Below are 26,370 nucleotides of genomic sequence, written 5' to 3' on the forward strand. Positions count from 1 at the left end.
AAATATGTTTAAAATGTATTAATATGCTATGTATTGAAGAATGTTGGACAGTGAATAACCTATGAACATTATGTAGATTCTCTGATCTATGTTGTGCCATGCAATATACTGCCATGCAGTATAATTACATTATGTTCATTTTTTAAATAGAAATTTACTATGAGATATTTAATAGAGAATAGTAACCTAGAAACCAAATTAAAACATTTAGTTTCACTCTATATCTCTTAAATAGGATCTGTTCCCTAAAGCTCTGTTCCTTTATTAAGTTTATAGATATATCTGTTGAAAATTTACTTGCAAGCTAAGCAGTCCTCCAAAGGTCTGCTTTATGACACTGTAAAGTTAGTTTAAGTTAGATGTGTCAGTCTGACACATTTGTACTGATTCTAGACAGAAATCAAAACCATGACTTGGTGCTTTAACAGGTTTAAGTATTTTCAAATATTTTTTCTCCAGGTTTTGAGAAAAGTTAAATTTCTGGCTACCAGCTCAGAAATGTATGTATTTTTAAATGTGTGTATATATATGTAATCTGAAGTGATTAATTTGAGATCCTGCTAGGTATGAAAACTAAGCTATACAACTGCCTATGCATTATAAATTGTCTGCTTTTGAATAATTGTTTAAATCTCTATCCAAACCTTAATCAGTTAAGTAAATTTTACAGTAAAATGTTGTCCAGCGCTTTCTTGAAATTCCTATTATAGCTGATGAATTATATTGTCTTTCTGCAAATGTGCAACATCAGAACACACCGTTAACTTACATCAAGTAAGCCATACTAATTTATACAGAGTAATTTCTCTGAATTACAGCCCAATGCTGATGAATAAAAAAATCTTGAGAGTCCACATTTTTCTAATGTCAAATGCATGTTTAAGTTGGCATGACAAGCAGACTCTTTAGGATTGCTCAGCGTATGAATCTCTGCATATTGCCAGGTCAAAGGCCAGTAACTGTCTGCTACAGACGAATCCTCAGAGCCTCAATTCTGTGATTATTCCCTCCAAGCTCCCAGGAATGAAGTACACTGCGGATGAACAGTGTCAGATTCTTTTTGGACCAACTGCTTCCTTTTGCCAAGAAATGCAGGTAAGGATGGGTATATACTTCAGAAAATACACCTACCAACTCATTTTTCTGTGAAAGATATTTTTGTGCATGTATTTTAGAGAAAGAGAACATAGCACCTTCGAAACAAGAAGTTTACACTTTGCTTTCCAAGGTTAATAGGAGTGTTTTCATTTTTTTATCTTGTAAGGCTTGCTTTGGATCTCCAAGCATCCTGAATCATACCACTCATGTGTTCCTTGTACTTTAGAAATAGAAAATGTCATAGTGTGAAGTCACCTCGTTGCAGCGAACAGAATATTTGCAATGGGACTAGATTTCACGTGTAGATTCCGTTTCATTATGCTTTGGGTATTGAACCTCCATATCTGACCTTCAGTAGAGTATGCTGTGCCTATGCATGCTCAGAGGGAGCATAGTGGTGTTAGCTGGGCTCCCTGTACCGCTGAATATACCCTGACTCCCAGCAGGTCCCCTGTGAGTCCTGGCAGAGCTGTGCAATGCCATGGCAATAGGAGTTCCAGTACTTAAGTGAGTTTGCTGACATTACTTCATGCCATTGTGTTAAACAATGTCACTGTATATTAACCTTGAAAAGACAGATTAACAAAATTGAAAAGGTCTTCATAATTATATGGGCTAATACTAGTAGACATCTGATTGAAGAAGCATTTTAAGACTGGTTTTAACAGAGAAAAATCGTCCTTCTTTAATGTCAACAGGACAGGTACTAAACATGTTGGATGCCCTTGAGAAGGTAACCAAGACAAAATGGGTAGATGATAATACAAATGAATAAAGAGAATGGAGTATGGGTTGATAGAATGGGGCCTAGAAGGAACTGTGAAATAAAATTTCATGAGAGTCAGAGCGGACAGATAGCCTGGAAAGGTCAGGAATATTTAATATGAAAGCATAATTCCTTACTCCTTTAGTTCTTCAGTTCTCTTCATCTTTTCAGCTTAGACATAGTACTCTTTCTTTAGCGAGTTTCAGTGAGAGGGATCTTTATCCTAAAGATTCTCAAAGGAAACATTGCAATACATGTATGACTACTGCATGCTAAGAGTGGTATAGCTACAAAAACAAGGAGCTCTAGGTTACTGGTTATTATTTTAACTGTCTTATTGAAAACATTTTCACTCTGAGAGATGAGCAGTAGAACTCAATGTAACGATTCTACAAATGTTCTCAATTACTTCCAAGTGCTTTTTTCATGAATTGCAATCTGTTTCTTGTTTTTTAGTACTTTGTTTTCAATTAAAAGATGTGATTTTGGTTTCTCATTCTCTAGAAACCCATTTTGAACAAGAAAATGGTACAGCGTTAGCCCATTATTTCTTCTAGGTTTTCTTTAACAGGTAAAAGAATTTCAAAGGTAATTGAAGAGATAGTCAAACCTGGAGACTTGCTGTTGCATAATACCTTTATATGCTTTTCATTTCTCTGGGCACTTCTCCTCCTTTAATACCCTTGTGTTTATTTCTAATTCAGGCATTTAAATTCAAGTAGCTAAGTAGTCTCGTGCCTGTTGTGTTTCATTCACACACATATTCTTCTCTTGGGGTCCTGACTCCAAGGTTTCTTTGGCTTTCATTATTATTTTAGAAATGATAGGAAGATAAATTCAGTTAACACTATCCTAATAGTGTTCAGCTGTTTGCACAGAGACTACTTAGGCTCTGGGTGCTGGTACTTGTCCATTTCTAATCATCTTCAATCATTTTCTCCTCTTATGGCATTTTGTATGTAAGAGGACACATTTCAGCTAAATCACTTGTACCATTCTTCTTTTCTTCCCACTTACTGGATCGTTACTTTATATTAAAATGGTTAGCTTAGGAAAATTCCTGTTAAATATTAGTACTAAGATACCGTTGTAGCTTAAATCCAAAGATATGCGGGCTTGCTTTGAAGAAAGAACCTAGTAATGATACAAGACAATACAAAAGGCCGGTGGCCTTTCCAACTATTCTTTTTTTCTGACAAACTGCAATTTAATTTTCAGTCATCTTTGTAAACCAAGTCTGTTCCTTGATAAGCTTATGGTCTTAACAGTAAGAAAAAGAGAACTTGATAACAGTTTCTGAGAAGAGAACAATGGGAAGAACCTTCTGCAATTTCACAAAAATCCTCTGCAAAACTGGTAACCCTGAACCGGAAATCATACAAGCAAATGCTGAACCACAAAATTATTGTAATGCACCTTTAAAAGCTTTGGTCCAAAGCTATTAGAAATAACATAAAAATGAATAAAAGACACTAAGGACAGAACTGAGAAAATCTGGTGAGGGCACTGGGGCAGAAAAGGTGATCTCCAAAGCTCCACTGCCAACCTCCGTGAAGTCACCTTGTTGGTTTCCTCTGCATTCTTTTGTCTGGAAGCAAAATTTACACTCCCACATTCCCCCCAACAAAAAAATCCAAGAAATTTGATCCTGAAACTGTAGACCTAAAGAGCTTGTTACAGCACGCTTAGGCACTATATTCAGATCTCCTCCTTTTGTTCCCTGCTCTGGGTCTTAAATTTAGCTCTTTAGGGAAGTTTACAGTATCCTAGTCCAATTAAATAAGATTTCTACGGTGAAGAGGAAACTCAGAACAATAGATAAAGCACAGCCCAAAGGATAAGAAAGCCATCCTGTTCTTACATATGTTTCTCCTATGTATGAAGAGAAAGAAAAAAAAAAGATGTTGCAATTTAAATTGGGCTAGAATCAAGCTATATAAACTTTCCAGAAAACCTTCATGGGTTCTAGTACATGGACTGTGCAACACCAACATTGTCTAACTGCGAAGTGCTTTTGGTCAGTAGCTAATTTTATCACCTGCCTCTGAAATACGAGGATGTTAGATGGAAATAACAAATATGTTGAATTTAACCTACCAAATAATTGCATTTTACATGTTATGAAAGTGATTCAAAGTTCACTGTGTTGATTGTACAGATTATTGTGGCTGCCATTAGAGAAGTCAACATTTAGAAAACTTCTCTAAATTGAATACAATATTTCATTAGTTGCAGTATTAATTTATTTAAATAATTATTTTATTATACATTGGCAACCACTGGATTTTCCGTGAAATCCAAACTACTTTCTTTTATCTCTGTATACTCTCTTCTACTCTGCCTGGCAGCTTACTGTGGTTACAGTTGTCCACAAGCCAGGAAATGAGAGAGAAACATACTCCTTGACAGTTCATTTAAACTTCAGTAAATCCAACAATTTATAGCCCAGGATTTCTTGGATACATTCTACTTGCTTGTACAGTTCATGCACTTCAGTGTAACTATGTAAAAGATAAATTACGAACTATGTTAGAGTCTTACATTTTTTGTGACTGGAAGATAATTTGATGACCAGACTTCCATGCAGTCTTTTACATTAAGCAAGTATGTTTCATATATAACAGCTATTCAACTAAGAAAACAATTGAGTAATGATGGAAAATAATTTTCTTAATGATCTAAAAATAATCTACAAATATCAGTGGTACAATCAATAATGCATTTCTGCTGAGATGTAATTTTCTACAAACGTTATTACTGAGCAGCACTTTAGGATAATTTACAGTCACATTACATGGCAATCTCTGTGAAACACTGCAGATGCCAATGATTTTCCCTTGCTATCAGGAATTCCTCTTTATAATTTAATGGCTAAAGCAATGGACTGAAGGGACCATTGAGAGCCTACTCCCGTATTTTCCTAAGTGAGCCCCTCCCACTCCTCTTTCATGAATGGTGTCCAGACTTTATTTTTTCCTTTTCATCTTTATTTCAAAGACTTTTTTTAATACCCTAAGCAAAATTTATAGAGCCTGAGAAAAGTGTGAGTGGATCTCAGAGTACAAGATTTATACCATGTTTCCATGCTTACCTTGTAAGGGAGCCAAGTTTGCTTTTATGCCCATGAAGTCTCACACAAGAATCAATTAGAGCCTAACATGGTTTCACATAACAGATAGTGAGATCATGGCCCAGAAGTACTTCTTGATGATTAAATGTGATTGTAGAACTTGACAATTGAATATAATCGTTGAACTATTAAATATTGGCTTTTAAGATTAAAGTTCAGGATGCAAATGCTATCTAGTCAGTTTCACTAAAACAGTTCTTGTCATAACACAGCTGTGATCTTTGCAAATAAGTAGGAGATTGGTTATATTTCACGGTGATCTTTAAGGGATTTCAGGGAAATATCACAATTAAAAGAACGAAAGTCATGGAAATATTATAGCCCCGGTGAAATCTGTCCTCATCTCTACCAACACACTTCAATCTTGACTTTGCACAAATACAGTTCTGAAATGCTCTTTTTGTCTCTGTTTTTTCCTCTCAACTGGACCTTCTTTCCAAATGCTTATATGATTGGAAAAGAATCCCTGTGATGCACACACACCTGCCTCACTCTTTTCATTCAAAAAAAACCCCAAAAGCTGGAATGACCTCTGCTATTTTTGTAGTACATTGTGACTTTCATGTTGTATTTGACAATCTTTTGCTGTGAAAAACTCACAATTAACACATTCTTTCAGAAAAAATAATTTGTGTGTGCTTGGCAAGATTTTGTTTTCCAGTGTACACACAATGAAATATTTTACAGATTGTGAATAGCCTAATATCAAGTGTAAGTTTATAATCTCCAATAACTCTTACTTCCCTTGGCTAGTCTAAAAAACTGTAATGGCTGTTGAACTGTGCTTATGATACGTAACTAGTAAACCTCTGTGAACGTTAACTTAGCATTTCCTGATTTTGGCTGAATGAAGCTTTCTTTCTCCCCAGCGGGGTAAATTTCTGGTTTAGAAGTTTGTGCTCTGACTTTGCAGTGACTGTAATATTGACACTGGCCTCCAGATTTCTGTTAGTTTTCAAATCAGTTCTGATCTGCAGCATTGCAGGTTGCTAATGAAAAAAACAAGTTGCGCATCGTGGTTTTTCCCCAGCCATATGCAGAAATACCCAAATGTCAAAAGTTAAATGGTACAGTAAACTCCATTTTTCTTATTTATGCAGCAGAAGTACAACCTGAAGAGTAACTAAAAACTCTATTTGTGATTTGACTGAAATGGAAAGCCCAGAAAAAAACTTACAAGTCATCCTCCAATTTTAGTAATTCCATATCTCCATTTCTTGGGTTTAGGGAATCTCAAAGTCTAGGATGAAATGTTATAGTAATATTGAATGCTTATTTTAAAAATTGGTGAAGTGAGTGTTTTTAGAATACAGTTCACTTAAGCCTCAAAGTTGTTTCTAGCTGGGGAAGTTAGATTCATGTTTCATAAGGAGGTGGTATACAAGTGTTTGCAGACACATGCAGATGTATTTAAAGCACATTAGCAAGTCAAGCGTCTTGATTTGATTTACTTGATTTACTTTACACAGCTCAAGTGTATCTGTGTTTATCTTGTAAATCTGACTTCCTATCTTCCTAAGTTTAGAAGAATTGTTTCCGGATTTGTAAGGAACTGTAGGTTTGTTGTCAGCCATTCCACAGTCATCTGCAAGTGAAATTGAGCACAAGATCAAAGTGTTCAGGGGAAAAAAAAAAGAATGACATGCTGTAAAACGTGATGAAAGGAAAATTTGACTTTATTTTTTGAAAACCTGGATGGCTTTTCCTCAAATGTAGTCATTGACAAATGAAGATTTAGGGATATGAAAAAAATTATTTGAATTAGGAAAATTAAATTAGTATATATTTTTGTGGAGTTGTTCCAACAGTATAGTCTGATATTTCATAGTTGGTATGGAAGCACTTTACCATGAACATCTGATACTCTGTCTCATCTATATTGTCTTCCAAAACTGGCCCAGAAGTCTTCTTGCTAAGTTTAGTTCTCGGCTCTGAAGTTATATCTTAAAGTGCATGTTTAAAAAAAAATTAACAGAATAAGTTCTCTTTTCCCTTGAACAAGAGCAGAAATGACAGTTTGATATTTGAAAAATGCATGTTAAAATTATCCAGGAACAGAATAGCACTTCTGGAGCTATATTTTAGGATATGCATAGGCTAACTGTTGTCTTGTTAGTTCAGCACAAAACTGTTGCACGATGAATCAGGAGTGAGTCTGACTGCTGCCATCCTGTCTCTTGTTTCTGTGCAATGTTTCAGACCTCTACAATCTTTGACATTTTTTGAAAGCTGATGTTACAGACATTTTTACATGCAAGACTCCCACTGGAACTGTCCTGTTCCTTGTTCAGACACAATCTTCTGTTGAATTATGTTTCCTGTGCCATAAGACTTTTTTCAAGGTAGCATGAGATTTATCACACATTTTTCATGCATAGTGTAAAAGGCACAGAGCCTCTTACTGGTTTTACCAATGTAACAAATCATTTCAGTCAGAAAAAGCACGTCTTCTGGTTTCAAAAAAACAGCTGATCTTTATATTTTATTCTTCCTGCAACCCGTCCCCCTCTCCTGATCCTTCTTTCCCCTCTTTGGGGGTACTATACATATTTGGGGGGAATCAGTCTGCACATGCAATAACATTCAGGCCACAATTGGGCCCCATGTGCTCTCTGTTCACATCCACCTGGTTTACCAGTAAGGGGGAGACAGCGAGGAGAATGAAGTCATGACTAAAAACCATGGAAGAAGGAGGACTTTTTAGAGGAAAATAGGGAAAGCTGCCAAGGAAATTTGGGGAAATGTGAGCCAGCATACTTCATGGCTGTACTTTCTTTTGAAGAAGGTAAAACTCTCTTGTTCTGATGCTTAAGAGGGACAGAATAAGCAGCTTTTCTTTCCATCTCTAAAATTCACTACTGACTAGTACCCCTCTCATCTCCCTTCTCTTCTTCCCAGCAAAAGTATTTCATCCTGAATTGTCAGTTTACTTCGTATCTTATTTGTGGATAATTGGGTTTGATTGCTTTTTTGAGATATTTCTAGAGGAATAAATGAATTCTAGAGGAATTATGAATCATTGGAAGAGCATAAGATAGCAGCAATTATTGGGATGGTATGAACAAGTGGGATTTGGAAGTCCTAGAGAAGCCTCAAAGTTTCTTACAGACACATTTTTACAAAACTCCCATGAACATAGTTCCATGTAGCTGCACAAAGACTCATTAGTCCCTGTATGTAGAAATTTTAAAACTTTGGGTTTTGTTGCTAGTGACAGTGCTATTTTTCTCCCTTTCACATAAAATGAATGAGCACTAAATAAAAAGAGTAAAAATACGAACTAGTTTTAAAAATAACTCCCAGAAAGCTCATACCTCTACCAGTCTCTGGGGGAGCGCATCTGTGCAGCGGCTGCTTCACATCATGGGGCAAAGTTGTTCCAATGTGCTTTGTCAGATCTGCCGTATGCAAAGACTGTGACTGCTAGGGTTAGACTTGGAGGGTTCTTCCCCCTCTCTATCAACACACCAGCTTGACTTGTTCCGTGTGTTTGTGATTAGCAAAAGTCTAAGCAGAATCTGCCTACTTTGGGGTTTTGTGCATGTTTAACCTGTCTTTAAACATACTTCAGTACCATCAAACTGGTAACTTTACAACATTAGTAGATTGCATGCACAAAGTAATTTTGCGTAAGATAGATTTTGTACTACCTGTGTGTTTCATTTTTAGCATGTCATTTGCACTGGGTTGTGGTGTAAGGTGGAAAGTGAGAAGGAATGCAAAACTAAACTGGATCCGCCAATGGATGGAACAGACTGTGACACTGGAAAGGTATGTTTCTGGTGGAAGAGCAATATAAATTATATTGAACACCTAACAGTTAAGGAAACAAGCTGAATAGGTCTTTGCTCGTGTTTAAGTTCCTGCTTACCTCAATTATCATAAAAATCATACATATATAGTTGAATGTATTATATGTTATGGATTATATAATATAGATATGATAAAAAGTACATTTCCCTAAAAACACTGAATTTAAAAAAAAAAGTTAGCCAAAGCCACAGATGTTTTAATGCTTGGAATGTTTTATTTCAAATGTGTTCTGGTTTTGTATCCTATTCATGAATGGAGTGTCATTGTATCGCACTGCTTACTGTAAACAGAAACATAAGCTTTCAAAGATACAAAGTTCTCAGCTACGATTTAAGATTTAGAAATAGTCTCATTGAAGGAATTGATACAGGTTTGTGATAAAACTTTCAGGATAAGCTTTGTAAAGAAATATTTATAGTGTCAGTGAATGTAAAAGAGTGATAAATGTCATTAAAAGTATGCCATCAAAGACAAATTAAATGGTCACCTGAAGTCAGACTTACATTAAATGTCCTTCAAGAGCTTTCCTGCTTGAGTAATTTCTGTCATTTCTGTATATAACTGTAAATGAAGATAAATAACCTCAAATAGATAACAGAGCAGGAGCATGCATATATCTTGGGATTTTCATGATATTGTGCTGACAGCAGTCTCCCACAGGAGTGATTTGCTCTTTGAATCATATTACATTCACCAGGACTGTCATCATCCCCCTAAAAAAGTAAACAAATCAATCAACTGAGTAAGATAAAATGTTCAGATAATATCATTTTACATGCTAAAGGAAAAACAGGCTTTATTCATTTTTGAATCTTGAAAATAATGACATTTGCTATGATCTTTTGATTCTGGTAAATGTGTTGATATTCTGCTTAAGTCAATACCTGGAAAGTGAGGGACATGCCTTTTGTTCTATGTTGCATTCTTTACATTAAGACTGGTGTACCCATGGTATGGAATAAGAAAGCAGCACCTCTTATTAAGACTACCCAGAATTTTTCATTGTGAAACCATGGCCATCGTGAACTGGGCACCTGAAATTAGTGTGCGTTTTGCATATTAATGTCTGACTTGCAAAAGGTAGTAACAGCAACTCGTTGCAGAGGACTCATTCTAACTTTATGCTTGTGGGAACATTATGATATAGTAGTGACATGGGTCCTGGGAAAGTCCAGTGAGGAAGGTAACACCATTCTCTTTATTGTAGGGCTTAGCTAGTAAGGAGTAAATGATTAGTAAGGGTAAAACAAAATACTGATTCTAATTACAACAGCTCATTGAGCCTTGTGCCAAGCTACAGAGATCCCTTTTTTGTGTTTAGCAGTAAAAAACTAAGCAGACATTACTGAAACATTTCAGAGGATTAGAAGGGATTATTCTTCTTGTTTACTTTATCATCTGTCCAAGATGAGCTTCAGATTACACAAATCACTGGCTTTGTTTTGTTTTACTTATATTGTAAAGATGGAGTATTGTTGTCTTGTGCTCCTCTTAGGATCTTAGGAAGTGATGGAAATGTCATTTGCTTAACCTGTGCAACTTGGTTGTTTTTTAAATCAAGGATTCATAAGCATCCTTCAGACTCTGCATGAGGCAGATGCTATCTCTAGAGAAAAATCCATTTTGCCTATTATATCTGAAGGAGTATCTTTAAATAAATATGAGCAGGTTTGGTCTGAAACATCCAAGAGCATTACAAAATTTGTAGTTTCTGATTGCAAATCCAATATAATGTTGGAACCATCCTATGTGAAGACTTTTCAAAGGTGGTATAGTTATACCATCATTGTAATGCCATGATTTAAGAGGGAAAATTAAGATCAATTGATCAGTGAAGACCAGTTTGAAACTGCAGGTGAAGTTTAATATCACCAGACAGGAATTTAGCACAGACACTGCAAGTAATGGAAGTGTATTCTAAAAGTGACAAAGGCCTTTATTGACTGCATTAGTGACATATTTTGTTTTGCTCAAAACATGAGACTTCTTCATGAACTTTATCCATTGATAACAGTAATTCACCAGTAAGTCAGAGTGCAAAGAGAATGGGTTAAATTACTGATGTTAATGATATTAAGTGTTCATTGTCTACTTGTAGCCTTATTGCTTTGCAATTGCTGAAATTTCATAATACACGGGACAGATATTCAGCTGGTATAAGTTGATAAAGTACTAGTTTCTGCAGTTATGATGATTTATACCAGATATGGACATAGGTTGCCGAGCATAACAATAGTGATTGGGTAGTTTTTGAGTGAGAAATTGAAGTTGTCCTGGGAAATGATATATGCCTAAAAGATTACTGAGGTGATTATTGTTATTAAATAAATACCAGAAATTCTCTTGACTTTCTCAACACTAGCTTATTGAGGCTTCCATTCTCACTTTGAATACAAGATGTGAATAAAAACTCATTTTCTCTATTACGTGTAATATATCCTTCTATTGAAATTGTCACTGGATAATCAGTGACAATGCAGTTCCTGTTAGTTATGTGGGAATTGTAATAGTGAACCAAACAAGTCCTGAGAACAGCTCTGAACACTGTGCTGTGATCATCCATACAGTTCAGCTGGAGGATAATCATTGCAATGGGTTTGGGTTGGACCCAAAAGCACTTTCCTAGGCAGTGCCCAGGCTCAAATGAAGGGGACAGCATGGTCTGGGGACCATTTCCAGCAGGCTATTCCAGGAGGCATCCTTTATTGGGAACGAACTTGTGCTCGAGCTTGTGGACAAGAGTTGTGCCTGCTTCTTGGCCACTGAGCCAGAGAAAGGTCTCTGGCTGTTGTATTTACTAGGGTAGAAAAAAAACTATGGGGAACAATAGGAAAAAATATATCTGACTCATATGAAAACTATGTATTGAACAAAATGTTTATGTTGTGCTTCCCATGTGCTTGTGGAGCAGTGAATTGTTTTGCATATGCTTTGATTTATTTACCTAAGAGCTGAATTTTCACCTAGTGGTGTAAGGCTGGAGAGTGTATCAATCGGACCTCTTTTGCGGAGCATATGGAGGGGGAGTGGAGCGTGTGGAGCACTTGTAGCCGTACTTGCAACACTGGAATCAGCAGTCGACAACGCAAATGCCCTGGGTAAAATCAAGTTCAGGTTTCCGTTGCTGTTCATCAAAATTTCTGAACAGAATTTCTATCTTATGAATACAGAAACCCATTAAGATCTAGTTGTCTTAACATAACCGATTCATTTTTTATGAATACTGAAAAACAATTAGGAGAATAGGTATTTCAGGGCTTTTTATTGCATGCTAACACTATTTTTCTTCTTTTCTGCTTCTGTTAAAAGCCTAGATAACATTAATGGGAGAATACAACTTTCTTTTTAAGCTTCACCTGAAGAAGCAACAGAAAATTAAATTAGTAATTTTTGACTTGCAGAGCGTCAGTGTGTAATTCTATTCTCAATTTTTTTCTGGAGAAAATTGACTTCTGTCTCATTTGGAAAGACAAGGAATTGCAACTTTTACAAAGAGATCTTTCTACCAGTTTCACAGTCATTTAGATAGAATATCTGGAAACAACATTTAGATTCCATATCTTGAGAAAATGAAAACCTTGTCCCATTGGGGATAAAGGGAGGTTTACCATGGACTTGAATAGAGTCTGTTTCACCATATCTCAGTGGTCAGCTAAAAGATGCTTTCCTTTTAATTACTCATTACCATGTCTCTCTTTTGGTGGTCATTTATACATCAAGAGAAAAAGAATAAATTAGGCAGAGAATGGGAACAGACTAGAGCTGAATAATGAAGGCAAGTGTAGAGAAGAGTAGACTAGACTAGACTAGACTAGACCAGAGTACAGTAGAGTAGAATAGAATAGGGTGGGGTAGGGTAGGATTGGGCAGAACAGGGCAGGGCAGGGCAGGGCAGAGTACAGTAGAGTAGATGATTTAGGAAAGTAATAGAACAAAAGGGGAAATGAAGAAAGGTGAAAGGTAATATAACAGATTAGGGGCAAAGAATTATGACAGGAAAGACAGAGGGATTAAAAAAGAGAAGTTTACATAAAGAAATGTGAGGAATTGGATATGGCTATACAAAAGCATTTTAGTTTAACAGAAGCCTTAGATATGTAGAATGCTTTCATATTTCCTGCCATCTAAATGCCACTTCCAGCTGTATGCCTAAAAGCTATTTCTAGTATTTAGGGATGTCTTAATTTTGCTTTCATTCATTCATTTTTCCAGGCAAGGTTCCAAATAATTAGCTCCAGTTTCTGCAGTTCACCATTCTTTTGCATTTGTTCATTAGGACCTGCAAGCACAACTGGAGCGACGAAAAAGAAACAAAGCATATTGTCTGAACTTTGCAACACTACACTTGTAGAAAAGGAGAGGTAGCAAATCTGCAGGTGTTACTTCCTTTCAGTGGCACTTCTGGCTCATTCGAGCTAGAGAAAAATTACCTGAACTACATCAAAACTGCAGTTGAGGTTCTCCTTACTGAACCCTCCTGCTAGTCCTAGTGCTTCTCTGGGGCCAAGTGTAACTTGTGGTTTAGCACCCATGACTCTTCATATGTAACATAAGCAGTACAAACAGAAGGCTAACATGTTTTGTTATGTGACTTTGATTTTTTGTGTGTGATTTCCTAATGTTATGTGTCAACAAAAAATCTGCTATTTAGATTTAATTTGTGTATGGCATAAACTTTGCTGTAAGTTTGACAAAACATTACCAACAATAAAGCATGATATTGACACCATCTTTTCTAGTTCAGGCCTTGAAGGAGAGTGTCACGGTCCCACAATGCAGTACAGAGTATGTGAAAATCCTTCTTGTCCTGCTGGCATGCCTGCCTTCAGGGACTGGCAGTGCCAGGCTTTCAGTGTCAGGTCATCTTATCAGAAGCATGTGCACCAGTGGCAGGCTGTCATCGATGATGGTAAGTATAAACCATCTCCCACGTTCTTATCATCTGCTCATACGGCTTATAGCTTGTTGGTATTGTTCTTGATTAAGAAAGATATGGTAAAAACTAAAGCAAACAAACAAACCAACCCCAAGCCCAAGATTTTTAGTAAGTAATTTTTATTTCATAGGCAAGCTCTGGTGGTATTTTCACACGGTCTGGCAACTTTTGTGTTATATTTCTATTGAATTTGTCCTTCTTGATATGTAATGACTACATTTGAACTCAAATTCAGTATCAGTTTGTTCCTATTTAATCAGAAATATAGTATGAAGTGACTGAAAAATACACCTTTCTAGAGGAATGCTACATCATTAAGCATGCGTATATCATTTATACTTCTACCAACAAAGCCAAAAAGACAGCATGGATATTGTAAGCTTCTATTTTTGAGGAAGGAGAGAACACTTCTAGCTTAACACTTAAGTATTTCACATACCACTGCTTGATTTTGGTAGAAATCCATATGTAATGCATACTGCAAACTTAGATAAGATTTCTATAAATCCTAACAGCTACTGCATGCAAAGTTCTGTCATACTCCATGCATGCTTCAGTGTAACAAACTTGCTTAGATGCCATATCATTAGAAGAGTGCTGAAGTGGGACTAATGTCGAACTTAGAGTATCTGCAAAGATAATGTTGGTGTAAAATATCAGCAGCTAGAAAACAAAACATTCAACCCAAGTGCTTGCTAGAAATGTGAACAATAGCTGCCATTCCACTGAATTTTCTCTAAATTGTTATGATGTAATTTATTTATTTAAAAAAAAAAAAAAGAAAACAAGAAAACAACAGAAAGACTTCAGTTATGAAAACAGTTAATTTGAGAAATTAACAAAATCTATAGCTACTGGTGATAAAGAAGAGCCTGGAATGACACAGGAGTACTGTAGGTATATGTTACCACATTTTAAGTAGTTCATTATTGCCATTTAAATTTAACTCTTGAAATAAATTGTCAGACACCATTAGAAAGCATAGATTTTAAGAGAACTATTTTGCTGAATCCCGAAAAATGTGAATTTATTATCAAGAATTTATTTTAATATATGCCTAGCTAAACAAGGGGTTTTTTTTCTTCTAAGTCTTTTCTCAAGGTGCCGAAGTGAAAACTTGTGAGACTATTTTCATTAGGCTTGTATGTTAGCGCATTTCATAGTAAGGAGAACTCTCTCCAGTTATTTTATAGGTGCTTATCTAGTGAATTAGTTTTGGTTTGTTTTACGAAATTTCATTTTAGCATAGGAACACATTATTTATATCCTAAGGGATCAAAAGTTTTCAGCCTGACTTTAAAAATTCAGTCATCTGATGAAAAATCTTGATGACACTCTCCTGTTCCTTGTTAAGGAGTGTGGATGGTTGCTTTTATCTAACTTTGTTCTGAGAGATCCTGTTGTCTTGAGGTGTCCCTCAGGACACATAAAAGTGGACACCAGCTAAAGAGTTTCAGTACTACAGAAATACATTGTTCCCAAATCTTTAATTATTTGCACTCTTAGCCTTTCATAGACACTAATTGTGCACCATGTCCAAAATAGTTGCTGTATTTGAATGACGTCTCCTATAGTCTCTTGAAGTTGTCTGGTGTTGTTGAATTACTGTCTCTTTGAGTTCAGTGTCCTTAAAATAACGTTTAAGTTGTTGATCTTGTATTCCTTTAAAAAAAGCTGATGCATGCTTAAAGCTCCCAGGGAAGTTTGGGATTACTATTGAAGGAGTATAACAGAAGGGCAGAGGGCACAAACTCAGGCAGAGACTCACGCTTCTCAGCTGGAGATGGCTTGTGTCTGGCTGGCTTCACACGTTGGCAAAAGAGATCACATCTGTTTGCACCAGTCCCCTAGAGATACCCAGAGGCTTTGTCAATTTTAGTAAATTAAATGTGCCCAGACCACTCTCTGATGCGTAAGTCAGCTCGCACAGAAGTCTTGTGTCCGTACTTGTCAACTCTTTTGCACTCTAAAAAGAATGGTGACATCCAAACTGCTTTTTGGAAATGGTCCTTTGCAGGTGGCAATTTCCAGTCTAGACCGAGCTAGTGCTAGTTAGCACAGGCAAAAAAATGTGGCATAGACTGTTTTACAGTTCAGCTGTATAGACAGTAGAATTCCAGTGCCCATGAACGTTTCCTGGAACTGTTTAATTTACTAATAAAAATGCACTCCAGGAGTCTAGAAGTCAGTATTAAGTCAGAATGGCATAGATTGTATCCAAGTGAAATCAGTTTCAAGTTCAGGATTGACTTTATTCTTTCAAAAATCTGCAACAGATTTAGGAAGAAGTTCTGAGTCAGTACACTTGCGAATAAAGATACAAAAAGTCATGTCATTTTGTACTCAATTTACCACTGAGAGGAGACTTAGTTTATTTTATTTGGTATTACTTTGGCAGTGGTGAAGCAAACTTCATTATTTATACATTATGATCATTAGGAATACATGGATACATAGGATATTATTACTTTTTTGTTCTCTTTCAAAATTAGAAATGATTTGCAGAATGTTTTAGAAATGTAGTAGAAAATTGCCTGACCTTGGTAAAGATGTTAGAAAGAATGTGTTCAGTTTTTTGTTTTTTTTTTTTAATGTGGACTTTGTAAATCTGTATATTTTTCTTCCCAGGGTGTCTCCATTACTTAATTTTTTTCTCTTTGACCTGCATAGTTAGAAAATCTGGAAAGTCTTAAGTTTCTTTTTTCACCAATATTTGTGATCTGCCAAAAATATAGTAGAATGAAAGTATAGATTACAACCAAAATATTCCGACAGCTGTAATGTGCATATTCTTAATTGCAACAATGAACATGACATGAGTACTATGTAGGCCAAGTTTATAGCACTAGTATGCTCTAGCAGGAAAAAGAACTTGAGTTTTTCAAACAGCCGAGAAAAGGATCAAAATATTTTTGATTTCACTGTATCTAAGATAACTCGTTATGGTAACGTAGATTCATGCCACACAAGTAAGCAAATACCAGTTTTAAAAATAACGATGATAATAATTCTGTATGTGTTAAGTGACCTTTTACCAATTTGGTGGTTTTTTCCATCAATTGCTACTACAGAAAAGCCATGTGCCTTATTCTGTTCACCGGCTGGAAAGGATCAACCCGTTCTTCTAACAGAAAAGGTGATGGATGGGACTTCTTGTGGCCAGCATGGGTTAGATGTCTGTGCAGATGGTAGATGCCAGGTATGAATTACTTGTTTCGAACCTGGGTACACAGGCACACGTATGCGAGCGCGTACATTTGTTATGCATGTGTGTTATTTCTTTGATAGCGTGTTGCAATATGCGTGACCAAGACTGAATGGCTCTTTTTGTGTCATATTAAAATATTTTAAGTTAATTTCACTCAGTGCAATACAGTTAGCTTGGGGAATCTGTGATGATAGGGATGCTTATAACAAACTGCTGCAGAGTGGAAAATGAGTATAATTGATTTCATCTTCTAAGGGAAGCCTCAGCTTTCAACAGTTTGGGAAATTTTGCCGTGATATGTACGTATGTATGTCTAATTCTGCCTTTTTTGGCAGTACAAAAGTTTACATCTAAACAAACCAAGACCAAAGGAGCTGAATAACAGTTAAATAAAGCTGAGTGCTTATATTATTCATGATCCTCAGAATTCATTTGGTTCATAGAAGTTCTTTCGTTGCTTTTGTAGTGCCTCATATGGAAACTCTTCTATATAAAAATCCCACAGAGCTGATTTTTTTCTTTGTCCGCTTCTCATTGCACACATTAAATTCAGTAGAAAAACCAACCTTTAACACAGAAACAGCATTGCTAGATACTGTAATAGCTTCAACAAATTAACTTACAGATGCATGCATGCATCTATATATGCATACAAATGCATATATGTACATATAGTTATCCTTTCTTGAGTGACTGAGTGCCTGCAACAAGAATACTCTTAAATACTTTGCTGAATTGGGACTTTAATTCACCATGTAACAATTACAGGTTTAATCACAAATACGATACATAGCCCGTTCTTCCTCAAAAAATGTCGTTTTATCATTCACTTTTAATAACTGACTAATAAAGACCAAAAAAAAGCCTTAAACCAAACCCACCTGACTAAGACTGAGTTGGCTTCTTGGCATATGAAGGATCAGAGAGATAGATGCTAATCAGATTTGAAAGTCTAATTTGTAAGATCTTCCACATTTTTTCCTGTCTTTTTAGACAACCCATTAGGAAGAACTTTGGGGACTACAGCTGTAGAGTTAGGTTTTCTATCTTGTAGATGTGCCATTTTGGATGCACAGCTCTTTGAATGCTTATGCTGTAATCAGTATTTTAAAATGTATATTGCTTTTTTTAGGTAGAAGAACTCTAATAAAAATTCTGTGCATAAAGTGAAGTAACATTCTTAATATGCTTGGAAATAAGTGGCTCCTTGACAGACCGTGGTTTCTGTTCTTAAAGGAATCCATTATTTTCTCTTTAACCTAGCTTTTACCTCATTATTTATCAAACAGTCTTGAAGTTTAATTGGTTTTATCAGATGCATTTATACAATGCACAAGATTACCCTGTGATGAATTCTCTAGACTTTAAAGGGCTTTTATTTCATATCAGGCCAGCATATGATATTAACTGTATTCCTATTGCCAAGCTACCACTGATATTTATTGATAGAAATGTGTCTAACATAGTAGTGTGGAGGTGCTTGAATAAACTAAATTTGTTTTAAACTGAATGCTTTTTAGCAAAACACAAATACAATTTATATTTACATATTCCAGACGTGTTCACATCCTATTCGGAATAAGACGTTAGGTTGACATTAAACAGCATTTTACCACTGTGGGTGTGGCAAAGAACCTCCCATATTTTGAGTAGAAAGCAGTAGAGTTGCACACGTTGCAGTTGCTAAGCAGGAGAACCTGTGGGGTGTGTGTTGCACAATGGCTCAGAAGTCCCAGGGGGAGGTGGGAATGCAGTTGTGTTCCTCTTGGAGAGCAGCTGGTAGAGTTAGCCAATCATATAGGAAAAGTGAACGCAACAATCTACATAAAATCATAGGAAAAATTACTATAGAAGGGACCTCTGCACATGAACTAGTGCAACCCTCATTCTGAGCAGGGCTAGATCATGTTGGTTAGGGCATCTTGCAGAAGGGTGAGATGCCCTCTACTAAAGGCAGCTTTATGAAAGACACAGCCTGTATCTCAATAGCTTTATTTTCTTCTCCCACAGAAATTTGGCTGTGATGGCATATTAGGATCTCTGGCTCGTGAAGATCATTGCGGTGTATGCAATGGTAATGGAAAGTCATGCAAAGTTATTAAAGGCGATTTTAACCATACCAGAGGAGCAGGTAAGTGTTTATTTCAAATACTCAGGAAACCAGTAGCTGTTTGATTACTTTGAGCACTGGGAACTTTAAAAAGCTATACTTCTTAAAAAGATACAGTTCCTCACAAGAACTTCAGATCTACTGTTTTTAAGATAATAAGACATTTAAGTCAAGAGTGCATGAGTATTTTTAAATTTAATTGTTGCAAAATTATTGCAAATTGTTTCAATTATAAAATTAAGGAATTATCTAATTCATCTTCCATTAAGACACACATTATTTCATAGAAGAGCCTGATTTTTTAAAAATTGTGAAATAAAATTTATGGTTTTAGTAAATAAATGAACTGTAAATTCTTATAGTGTATAGATTCATTCAGTGTTCTTCAAAATAAATATCCAAATTATGATCTGTTACCTAGAGTAAGCGTCATTAAACTAAGCCAGGCAGTGGGAGAACATAAAGCCGAATGTGTGAAGAAGTCTTTTATCTTTTCATTATTCATTGTTTTTTACTAATAATAACATATTATGAAAAGCAAATAGATTTTCTGATGCAGAATGAACATGAGACTTTCAAACACTGCTGTGATCTGTTCTTTGAAAGAGAATAATTGACTGGCTCCAGCACAATAGTGTTGACAGAGTAGAGGATTGAAATCCTAATAATGTGCTCTAGGCACCATGTATACCTTCCCTCCAAGAAAAGTCTTTTCTTTGAAACAGTGTTTGGCCAACTGTTTTCAGCATTTGTTTGCCATTAAACTTTCAGTTTCTTGAGTAGAAAATGTGCAGAATTTCAAGACAGTAAGTAAATCACATCCAAAAATACTGTAATTAGAAGCAGACAGTATATCTTTGAAAAATCAAGGACTTCAGTGCATTATAGACTGAAGTATAGTACTTTAAAAAAAAAAAAGATATAGTCTTCAGATGTTTATGTCTGGCCCTCTCTTAAGCTGAAGGTAATGCAGAGCAGGGATCCCAAACCACAGATGAGTCGGGAGGACTACAAGATCAAAAACTACAAAGAAGGTGGCTGCTAATACAAATTGCAGTGTGTCAGCTCTCTTTTATAGCTAATGTGAATATCCACACACTTTCAAGTTTATTCAGGGTTCTGCATCAATCCACAATACTGTCGTATTGCCCTCTAAACAATTGCGTAAGTTATTTTCCTTCTCAAGACGCTGGGCTGTCAGCAATACTTAGAAAGTGTTCCTAACTCTTAAGGAAATTAAAGATAAATAATGCTGCTTTGCAGCACTTTGATTTTCATGTTTCAGGATTATTGAAAAGTTGTTTTAAATGCTAGTATTTTGTTATAGAACATTACATAGCTACGCAGAATAAAAACTTCCTTTGCTGTCCACTTTTTGAAGTTCATCCAGATAATCTAAAATATGTTTTTATTTATTTATAACATTTCTGCTTGCACAGTATCTTTCACCTGCATTCCTTTTCACCCCTTTTTACTTAAAGCAAATTGCTCAACAGCACGTCTTAGTCCCACACTCTAAGGAAGCAATTGTAATATAAAGCAAATAACTAATAAGTAGATTTCAAAACTAAAGCCATTCATAACAGGGTTTGAATGTGTTAGAGCAAGAAGAAGGAGATGGAGCACAAAATATTAAAAAAAAAAAGCAACAGCAAAACCAAAAACCTAACAGTGGGACGATGTTTAGTTTTTAGTGCCATATCATTTGTCTCTACACGATGAGTGAGATTGGAATTCTTTTATGGTTGTCTGGTGGTGATGATGACACTAAACTACTTGGCCAGAGACAACTCCATCTGCTCCAGCCCCAACCTGCCCAGCCTCACTAGTTCTTGTTATGTTTTCCTTTGCTATACTCTTTTAATTGTATATCATGGTATACATATTAGACATAATGCACAATTTCATAGCTTGTTTCAACATTTTGCAAGAACCCTCAAACCATTGCTATATAAATTATAACTTACTACATTTAAAAAGCAAAATAGGGGAGAAGAAATGAAAAAACATACAAGATGTACTTTTCTACACTTTTGTATTTAACTCGGGACATCTGGTCTCTTGTCTAGGTTATGTGGAAGCTTTGGTGATACCTGCAGGAGCAAGGAGAATCAAAGTTGTGGAAGAAAAACCAGCTCACAGTTATTTAGGTAAATGTCATATGGTTTAGTGTTCATGTCCTGTTTGGGTCAGCACTGAAGAGTGCTAGCTAAACATGCTTTTGTGATTAAACAAAACTCTGAGGGAAAAAAAAATCTCTGAAAAATACTTCTAAAGAAATTTTGTAGAAATAACAAAATGAAAGAATGGTTATAGCACCATTCTTCATATAGGTTTTATTTTGAACTTTTGTTTCATCTCATTTTGTTTAGAGAATATTTCAAAGAATGTATTTACATGATTTAAGAAAAATTCTGCTTACTTTATCTTCAACATTTTCAATTTTTCATATGGAAAGCACTAAAGAAAATACTTCACGTTAAAACTAGTGAAAAGAGTTTTATGCTGAAACATGGAATAATTTGTGCTCAGACAACAAAAAACCCACACTGACCAACATATAGCAAATCACCAACAAAGACAAACTAAAGTTCTAAAACTAAGACAGCAGAAAAGTATTTCTTGGCATTATTTTGAATTGTCTGAATGTTTTAATGGACAAATTTAATCACAATGAATTTTTTTTTTTTTTTAATTTTTTTCATTTCTATGCAATTGTCTTTCATTGAAAAAAAAGTTTTTCTCTTTTAATGAATTCTAAAGCTGTTGTTAGGAGAGTATAATTTTTTACTATTATTGTTACAGGGTTTAAGTGAATATATGAAATATCATAATTGGTGCTGTTCCGTGCACTGCTTAATTTTAAATTGAGAGAGACTTAGTATGAGAAATAGGACAATGAAATGAAAAATTCCCTGGTTTGATCACTGTCCTTAGTTCTGCTCATAAGTAATATCTACATTTTAAGAAACTTTTTACCTGAGTGTTCTCAGACTTCAACTGAGAGAATGTTAAAGATGGTGAACCTTAATCATGACAGCTTAAGTTATCAATGGGTGACTTGGTTTATCATGGGGTCTGCATCTGCCCTGTTAAGATATCACAGGAGATTTAGAGATCTGGATTGTTTCATTGTTCCCCAATGGACCATGGAGATGGTATGTAAGAGTGTCAAACTGAAGTTTCATTGACATATTTTCTAAATTTCCCAAGTGTTTTTTTTCCCTCTGTGTCTAGTGTGTTAACATATATGGACAACAGAAATACTGTTATTTTTTATTCTTAAAATAAGGCAAAAATAAATAAATGTTGGAATTGTATTTAGGGAAATTAATTTATTTTTCATGAGTAGCAAACTGATTCATCCCTTACCCTTACAAAACGCAAAAAGACTGTAAGGTTTTTTATGCCAATGAAATAATGTCGTTCATGCTGCTTATTTTTGAAAGATAATAATTAGCACATAATCAGCTCTTCATTGCTTGTCACTTTAATTTTACTTTTCTTAATTTCACTAATGTCAGTCTGAATGGGGATCAGCCAGTATTTCATTGCAATATTTTTTTGTTAAGCCTTTATGGGGAAGCAGGAACAGGTCTGCTACAGTATTTTGAATTAAAACTTGTGTTGTTTCAGCTTTTTACTAGCAGAAGCTATTTAAACTTTCTTCACTTATAGGAGATTTATTCTGAAAGCATAAAAATCTGAACTGAAAAGGAGTAACATCTTGAATAGGAACATTTTTTAATAGGAGTAACATATTGAAAGTTTTGAGGAAAAGGCATAAATCTTTCATTTTAGAAACAATACTCTTCAAAATAGTGTGATTAAAAATATAAAATGTAGTACAGATTAAATTGTCCCGTTTCTGATTTGTTTTCCATCTTTATAGTTCTGTATGCTAATTTTATGCTGCATAGTACTTTGCTCTCTGCATTTCTGTGCTTGAAATGAGTCAGTACAGGCCAATGCTATTTCTGTTTTGCTAATTGTCATATACACATTTTAGGATAAAGTTTTTAAAATAATATAGCTCTTCATATAATTAATAATTGTATAATTAGACATATAGCTGTAAACACAATTTAATCAAGTGTACACTAAGAGCTGTGGCTTACAAAGTAGAATCTAACTTAAACTGAGGGAAGATTTAATCCCTGTTTGTACAGCACAGGTCAAATACAGAGGCAGTTAGAATGAAACGCCCTTCTCTGGATTTACTTGGTGGTCAGAAAGCAGTATCACTATGATCTGGAAGCTGCAATGATGTTGCTGAAGTGATTAGTAAAAATACAGCCCACATCAGTAGCATCATTGGTGACTGTGCTGTTGAAGCAAATCTTCAGAGGAGTGCTTCCTGAACACCTCAGATATCCTCTTCATCTGAGGTATATCAACATACGCCACAATAACAGGAGCTCTGGCATCCTAGGAGAAAAGATAAGGTATAACTTGCAACTGCATTTACTGAACTGATGGATCTGTCAAGGTCTGTCCTGTCTCTTCTCCTCTATGGGGAGATAGGAGCAGTGATAAAGCCAAACATTAGGTATTCCTCCCTACTGAAGTTATATGAGAAAATGCGTAAGAGATTGTGATTCTTCTTTCATCATTAGAGCGTTCAGGAATAGGAATTATTTGTAGCAGTATAGAGGGGGAAAAAGTGTTTATTTAATTAGAGAATATTTCCTAAAGCATATAATTATTAATTTTGGAATTAGAATTCATTATTTTAAGAAAGAATTTTGAGATTTATTTTTAAGGAATGAATTAGCAGTGATAACCTTGTCTGCTTATAACCATGTTGACATGACACTTGGTTCATTGTCAGTTACGTCAAAAAATTATTATAAGAACAGCTATAAAAAACTTGTTTCAAGCATTATCTAGGTTCCTGTGGTGAAAGATAATGCCTTTGCTGCTGCTAAATACTAATTTATATTTGGCAGATGTTAAAAGTTTTTTCAAAAAAAAGTTCTTAATGTAGGATACAAAAAGGAAGCTTACAGTATTTTTGTGTGAGAGATACACTAAGCTTTGAGATTAGAGAGTCATTCATGTGACACCTGTATAATGGTATGACAGATCCAGGCCCCATAATGAATTAATAAGAATGGTTGATGGTATGTAACTATACAAATGACTTACAATCTAAAACCTGAAATTTTTCTGTGCTAATTGGAAATGAGAGAAATTATTTGTTTTCAGCTGAACTAAAGAAGCAGATTAGCTGTATCATTATTCTCAAATATGTGATCAAGCTGCTTCGGGGATATAGACACTCTGGACCTGCAATTTAACACTGCATGACATTGTAGTTGCCAATTCTCTTACAGGTGTCAAGTCTATAGACGTGCTGTGTTCTTGTCTGATTTCCTTTATGAAATATGTTTCCTAGTAAAAAAATGCATGTTGTACCATATTTTGGGGGAGGAGGGTGTGCGAAAGCAGATGGGGTCTGACAAATAATACAAAATTTTGCATCCCTCATTTCTGACAATGCTAATAGTTTTTAAATACCTTGGACCAAATCCTTAGACTGTGTAATTTCTAATTTCAGGGGAAGCCAGTTGTGGACGTGGTCCCATAGCAGTGACCAGAGTCCACTGAGACTAAACATGTTTTCTTTCATATATAGAGGGCCATAGAAGATGGTTAATAAGTAACACCTTTTGAAACCACTTTACATCAAGATGAAAAAAATGCCCTCTATATAAAAAAAGGGATTGATTTCACAGACTTGTCTTTGAAAAGCAGCGGTGAACAGATTGAGAGCTTATGGGTAAAAATTAGGGGCCAGCCCAACAAAGGAAAACTTTGTGGTTAGTATTTACTACAGGGTGCCCAACCAAGGGGAGCCTGTTGACGAAGCATTCTTACTTCAACTACAGGAAGCATCACACTTGCAGGCTCTAATCCTGCTTGGGGACTTCAATAACCCGACATCTTCTGGAAAAACAGCACAGCAAGCTGGAAGCAGTCCAGGAGACTCTTGGAGTGCATCGAGGATAATTTCTTAATCCAGGTGATAGACAGCCCAACCAGAGACACAGTGTTACTGGACCTTGTTAGTTGCATACCAACACATATGAACCATTTAGCGAGGTCAAGACTGGTGACAGCCTGAGCTGCAGTGATCATGCTCTGGTGGAACTCACCATCTTGAGGGAAGATCAAAGACTAAAGCCAGGACCCTGAATGTTAGGAGAGCAAACTTTCAGTTGCTTAAGGAATTAGTGGATGGGACACCCTGGGAAAATGCCCTCAGGGGTAAAGAAGCAGAACAGAACTCACAGCCCTTTAAGGACATTTTTCCTAGATCACAAGAGTTCTCAATTCCCACATGTAAGAAAACAGGCAAGGAAGGCAGGAGACTGGCATCGCTGAGTAAGGACCTCCTGGTCAAACTAAAGTGTAAGAAGGAAATGCATAGGCAGTGGAACCAGGGACACTTATCCTGGGGAGAATATAGGGACACTGCCCAGATGCATCAGGATGGGATCAGGAAAGCTAGGGCACAGTTGAAGCTGAATTTGGCAAGGAATGGGAAGAATAAGAATGGCTTCTACAGGTACGTTAGTCAGAAAAGGAAGATTAAAGAAAACGTACACACAAACACACACACACACCGTGATAAATAAGAGGAGAATTAATGACAATGAATATGGAGAAGGCTGAGGTACTCAACCATTTTTTGCCCCAGCTTCAATGGTAAATACTCTTCCTACATCTCACATGTCGCTGAACATCAAGGCAGGGACTGATGGAATGAAGTCCCTCCCATTATAGATCAGGTTTGAGACCACCTGAGGAACCTGAACATACACAAGTCCATGGGACTCGATGAGATGCATCCAAGGGTCCTGAGGGAAATGGCTGATGTAGTTGCCAAGCCACTCTCAAGCATATTTGAAAAGTCATGGCAGTCAGGTGAAGTCTCCAGTGACTGGAGAAAAGGGAGTATTTCACCATTTTTAAAAAGGGTAATAAGGACCCTGGGAACCACCGATCAGTCAGCCTTACCTCAGTGCCCGGTAAGATCATGCAACAGATCCTCCTGGAAGTTATGTTGAAACATATGAAAGACAGAGGGGTGATTAGAAACAGCCAACACGGCTTCATCAAGGGCAAATCGTGTCTAACTAATCTCGTGACCTTCTACCATGTAGTGACTGCATCATTGGATAAGGGAGGAGCAACTGATGTAATCGACCTTGACTTCTGTAAGGCCTTTGACACGGTCCCCCAAAACATTATTGCTGCTAAATTGGAGAGAGATGGGTTTGATGGACTGTTAGATGGATATCGA

The 26,370-nt window shown here is 36.0% G+C and overlaps 1 protein-coding gene across 1 annotated transcript in view; it reads left to right on the forward strand.

Annotated features, from left to right (window-relative positions):
* Window positions 1-944: 944 nt before the first annotated feature.
* The window catches only part of LOC104082728 (A disintegrin and metalloproteinase with thrombospondin motifs 19-like), a gene marked incomplete at both ends in the record, with an annotated part of 39,650 nt that continues 14,224 nt past the window's right edge, over window positions 945-26,370 (forward strand). Inside the window, 7 exons of the mRNA XM_009585950.1 lie at window positions 945-1,095; window positions 8,664-8,765; window positions 11,775-11,905; window positions 13,547-13,716; window positions 16,815-16,942; window positions 18,962-19,082; window positions 21,131-21,211. Coding sequence (XP_009584245.1) covers window positions 945-1,095; window positions 8,664-8,765; window positions 11,775-11,905; window positions 13,547-13,716; window positions 16,815-16,942; window positions 18,962-19,082; window positions 21,131-21,211 — 884 coding nt within the window. The remainder of the gene's footprint in view (window positions 1,096-8,663; window positions 8,766-11,774; window positions 11,906-13,546; window positions 13,717-16,814; window positions 16,943-18,961; window positions 19,083-21,130; window positions 21,212-26,370) is intronic.

This window comes from Fulmarus glacialis, unplaced genomic scaffold (assembly GCF_000690835.1).
Source record: "Fulmarus glacialis isolate BGI_N327 unplaced genomic scaffold, ASM69083v1 scaffold11699, whole genome shotgun sequence".
Taxonomy (NCBI): Eukaryota; Metazoa; Chordata; class Aves; order Procellariiformes; family Procellariidae; genus Fulmarus; species Fulmarus glacialis.